This window comes from Otolemur garnettii, unplaced genomic scaffold, assembly GCF_000181295.1.
Source record: "Otolemur garnettii isolate 467f Iridium unplaced genomic scaffold, OtoGar3 scaffold00091, whole genome shotgun sequence".
In the NCBI taxonomy this organism is placed as follows: Eukaryota; Metazoa; Chordata; class Mammalia; order Primates; family Galagidae; genus Otolemur; species Otolemur garnettii.
Window position 1 is genome coordinate 6,579,466 of NW_003852486.1, and position 5,201 is coordinate 6,584,666.

At 44.5% G+C, this 5,201-nt stretch overlaps 1 protein-coding gene across 1 annotated transcript in view; it reads right to left on the reverse strand.

Moving 5' to 3' along the window:
- Positions 1-4,726, reverse strand: part of CUNH19orf18 (chromosome unknown C19orf18 homolog) — a 16,836-nt gene extending 12,110 nt beyond the window's left edge. The window contains exons 1-2 of the mRNA XM_012808530.1: positions 4,645-4,726; positions 4,413-4,499 (exon numbers count right to left, since the gene is read on the reverse strand). Coding sequence (XP_012663984.1) covers positions 4,413-4,499; positions 4,645-4,726 — 169 coding nt within the window. The remainder of the gene's footprint in view (positions 1-4,412; positions 4,500-4,644) is intronic.
- Positions 4,727-5,201: the final 475 nt, after the last annotated feature.

Below are 5,201 nucleotides of genomic sequence, written 5' to 3' on the forward strand. Positions count from 1 at the left end.
GCCTTAGCCACTTGAGCCACAGGCACCGAGCCTGTTCTTTTAAGATAAACAAATTTCCTCTAGTATTCAAAGATCAAAGCCTAGAAGACAAATGGTTACAAAGAATGCTCCACATTGGCAAAGCATCCAGGCACACACATTCGTGTAATCTGGATGGGATGAGATTGAGCGAGCTTTCTTTCTTTCTTTCTGTCTTTCTCTGGCAAAGCATCCAGGCACACACATTCATGTAATCCAGATGGATGAGATTGAGCAAGCTTGTTTCCTTCCTTCCTTCCTTCCTTCCTTCCTTGCTTCCTTGCTTCCTTCCTTCCTTCAGCTTAAGTGATTCTCTGGCCTCAGCCTCCCAGTAGCTGGGACTACAGGTGCCTGCCACAATTCCCAGCTATTTTCTGTTGCAGTTGTCATTGTTGTTTAGCTGGCCCTGGCCGGGTTTGAACCCACCAGTCTGGGTGTATGTGGCTGGTAGGGTAACCACTGTGCTAAAGGGGCCGAGCCTTCTTTCTTCTTTTGAAAAAAAATGTTGAAAATGTTTGAAAATGTTAATAATGACCATTAAAAGTATAACCCAAACCCATGTTCATAGAGTAATCTTTGCAAATAGTTCTGTAGGGATCCAAATAAGACTTTAAGGGACATGAATATCCAGCACAACCAACCAGAACCTTCAGTGCTTGGGGCTCAGGGTCTTTTACATTTCACTGTGCTTTAAGATTCCCAGTGCTTTAATGTTCTCGTATGTACCTAGTGCTTTTATATAAGGACTGTTCCATATTCATGGTGATTTTTACTTCCATACCATTCTGGAGGAAAGGTGACCATCAGCTCCTGGTTTCTAGAGAAGAATTTCTGTTTTGCTTTGAAACTGTTTAGTCCAAATGCTGAAGGGAGGAAAAGGATTCCAAGCTCATCAAAGTGGAACATCAGCTGACCCCATTCTTCTCCAAAGCATCCCCAGGCAGCCTTGATAAGGAACCAAGCAATTTTACTGAAGTCTGGAGAAGGTCTCGTACATGGGTCATTACGAAAGTTTTGAAATACACAAAAATTAAGAAGCATAAAATCCATGTGAATGGAAGCAAATGAAGCCCTCCCAGCAACCCTAATAATCTGAGCAAGTTGAATAAGAAAGGATGCTGTCAATGGTGTTTCCTGGAAGTGAAATAACAGACCATAGCACAGTCTGTTTCAAAACTTTTGTAGTGGACTTGGCGCCCATGGCACAGTGGTTACAGTGCTAGTCACATCTGGTGAGTTCGAATCCAGCCCAGGCCAGCTAAAAACAACAATGAAAGCTGCAACAAAATATAGCCAGGCATTGTGGTGGGTACCTGTAGTCCCAGCTACTTGGGAGGCTGAGACAAGAGAATCGCTTAACCCTAAGAGTTGGAGGTTGCTGTGAGCTGTGACGCCATGACACTCTACTGAGGGTGAGATACTGAGATTCTATCTCAAAATAAAAACCTTTCCTAGTGACCAACATGTATGTCTTAATATGTGGCTTGGCTTAGCTGTAGCTGGAAGTCTCAGCTAACCATTTCTGAAAATAGGAATGCCAACAATTCTGTTTCTTAGCTGTCTCAATGCTATAGGTGAGAGCAGCACTGCTGGGCAGTCTTCTGAGCTGGTTTACATTTCCACAGAAGGGTAGAGAAAACGGTGCTTTTCCCCAGAGTCCAAAAGTCATGCTTTCCTCCTCTAGTGTCAGAAAGCTCTCTTTAAACTCAGAACTTAACCATTTTGATTCATCAGTTTCCAGGGAGTCAATGCTTGAAAATTAACCTACTAAAGGCTAGGACGATGGCAGGCATGGAGGGAGCATGTCCTTCCAGAAGCTTCCTGAGTCTAAAATGTCCCCAGTTATCTTTTTGACTTCCTCAAAAGCCTCCTAGGGTTGAACCAATAAGGTAAACATTTCTTTCAGAGAGATCATGCTCGTGGATGTTATCTATCCACTTTGGAGACAAGGAGCATTGTGAGTCATCAAGTAACTAGCAAAAAATGTAAATGTAAAATGTGTTGCTGATTTTCAGATTTGTGGGGCCCATGGATGATTTGTGGATATATAAGGGGCTCAACATGTTCCTTGAGTTTACTGATGCCAGAGTGTTCCTTGAGTTTTCTGGCATGGATGAGTTTGCTGGTGTGTATGATAGTCTGGAGGCTATCTTCCTAGTAGAACAATAGAGTCATTTTCTCTTTTTTCCTTTCTTTTATTTTCCCTTTTCCCCTTTCCTTTTCCTTTTTCTTTCTTTCTTTCTTTTTTTTTATTTATAAGAGGAAGGGCTTTATTCAACAGCTGGGAGCTTACAGTATAGAAGAATTCCAAATGGCCATGCTCTCCAACTAGCTTGGTCTTTCCCTTTTTAACTATAGTCAAAAAGTTCCACCCGACAGGTACCCTTCTCATTGGCCAGTTTGAGTCAAGCGGGAGATGCTATTCTAGCCCCTATAGAACTACAGGTTTTCACAGACCCTTTCCTTTTTCTTTTCCTACTCAGAGTCTCACTCTATTGCCCTAACATGCTGTAGCCTCATAGCTCACAGCAATCTCAAACTCTTGGACTCAAGTGATCATCTTGCCTCAGCCTCCCAAATACCTGGGACTACAGACACCCACCACAACACCTGGATGGTTTCTCTATCTTCAGTAGAGAAGGAGGTCTCACTGTTGTTCAGGGTGGTCTCAAACTTCTGAGCTCAGGCAATCTACCCACTTCAGCACTCTGGGATTACAGGTGTGAGCCACTATACCCAGTGTGTGGTGTATCATTTTCATGTCACGTGTTCCAAATACAATATGAAGCTTTGCCTGGCAGAGGGAAATGTTTTCATGAAGCTCTGCCTGGGCGTGCACATGAGCCTCAGCATCTTGTTTGCCGTCATGCACAAGCACAACTGGGTTTCTTTCTGCACTCTCTGGACATCGCTTTGTGAGCCAGTCCATGTCAAAGGAGCAAGCTGAGCTGAAGAAACAAGTGTCCCGAATACAGGACACAAAATATCCTTGATGTGGAGGACTCTGGAGTTGTGCTTTGGCTTTCCTGAGACTCTATGGAGGCAAACCTGGAAGGGTTCCCCTTATCCAACATGTCCTAAGTATCCGGGCTGTCCCTGACGTTTTTTATTCCTCTTCCTCCTCTCTGCATCTGCAGCAGGCAGGAAGAAGGGCCCCAGCTTCCAGTTATCTGGGTGGTGCAGTCCTTTGGAGCAGAGATTTCTCCCTCCTCTTTGACCACCACTTTCTCAGCTGGCTTCTGCAGTGTCTCTGGTTGTGGCTCATCGTCACTGTTGGAGATACCCAACCCAGCTACTCTTGGGAGCTGCTTTTCTTTTCTTTTCTTTTCTTTTTGAGACAGTCTCACTATGTTGCCCTTGGGAGAGTGCTGTGACGTCACAGCTCACAGCAACCTCCAACTCTTAGTTTCAAGTGATTCTCTTGTCCCAGCCTTCCAAGGATCTGGGACTACAGGCACCTGCCACAGCGCCTAGCTATTTCTTGTTGCAGCTGTCATTGTTGTCTAGTTGGCCTGGCGCAGTAACCACTGTACTACGGGTGCCGAGCTAAGAGCTGGTTTTCTACCTTTTGGGAGGTGATCTCAAATCTGTGCCATGATGCCAAATTTCACAGGTGATATTTTCCTCCTGTGCAGCTTTCTGGGCCTTGAAGCAGGTTTGACTTGGCTCATTTGCTGCTCCCTGGCCAGCATGGGGGAGAGAAGAAGTAGATGGCTTGTCCAGTTTGGGCTTTTCACCCTCAATTTCATCATCACTGTCGTCACTATTCTTTTTTTTTTTTTTTTTTTTTTTTTTTGAGACAGAGCCTCAAGCTATCCCCCTGGGTAGAGTGCCATGGCATCACGCTCACAGCAACCTCCAACTCCTGGGCTCAAGCGAGTCTCCTGCCTCAGCCTCCCAAGTAGCTGAGACTACAGGCGCCCGCCACAACGCCTGGCCATTTTTTGGTTGCAGCTATCAAGTTTGGCGGGCCCGGGCTGGGGATTTGAACCCGCCACCTTAGGTGTATGTGGCTGGCGCCTTAGCCACTTGAGCCACAGGCGCCGAGCCACTGTCGTCACTATTCACTAACATTGTCCATCTCCCATAATCACCTTCCTGAGACATTATACTTCTGAGGCATGCAGAATCCTGAAACCCTGCAGGGATCAAGGCATCTATGTGTCCTAGGTAAAGTGAAAAAAAAGAGAAGAAAGTACAAACCCTAAAGAGAGAACACAGCTTAAAGAGTGTAAGTGTTAATTTAGGAGCAAATGTTCAGCTAATCATACTATGTTTTATAGACCTTTCTACTAACAAATATACCAGGCACATTCACATAGCAGAAAGAAGAGCACCAGACTATCATTCTCTAGTCTATAATTCTCATTTCACTGAGTAATTCAGTGACTTACCTGTGAGTCTTGAAGGATGTTCAAATAATTGAGTTTCACTAAAGAGCTCGTTGATGTCTTTTCTGGGTATTCGTGGCTGTTTATTGCCTTGAAAAGAAAACTTGTAGGAGTAAAATGCAATTACTTTCTTTTTATTTTCCCTGAAACAGCTTTTTAATTTTCCTGAGATAAGTAAACCAGTAGTTGAAGCTACCTGGTGAAACTGTTATTCTCCCAACTGGATGAAACCGACCTGCGTGACGCACATATAAACAAAGTGAGCATTCCATTAACAACAAAAATAAAAAGGTGAAAGAACCTTGAATCTTGTCCATCACTCTGAAAGTGTCAGTCTTTTATCACATGGATGAAAGGGAACATTTAGCTGTCACCCAGCATCTGCCCTGGATGTTATCTGAGGAACTAGGACACTCTGCTCCCTTAGAATGTTGAGGTTCTGAGTTGGAGCCCCCAGTGTGAGGTCAGCCCTGTTGACACAATGGAGTCCCTCCATGGGACCATGTGAACTGATAGGGGAGCTCACTGCCTGGAGTGGGGTGGGCTGTGCAGGTACAGATGGGGTGAGACCAGGTCACTGTCTTCAGGGAGGGTACAGATTAGCGAAGAGGCAAAAAGAAATTGGTTACAGTGGGCCCTCTGTGTCCAATGGCTCCCCATCCGTGGATTCTACTAACCTCAGATGGAAAATATTTTTTAAAAATTTTGTCTGTACTGAACATGTACAGACTTTTTTTCTTGTCATGATTCCCTAAACAATACAGTGTAACAACTGTTTACACAGCATTTACA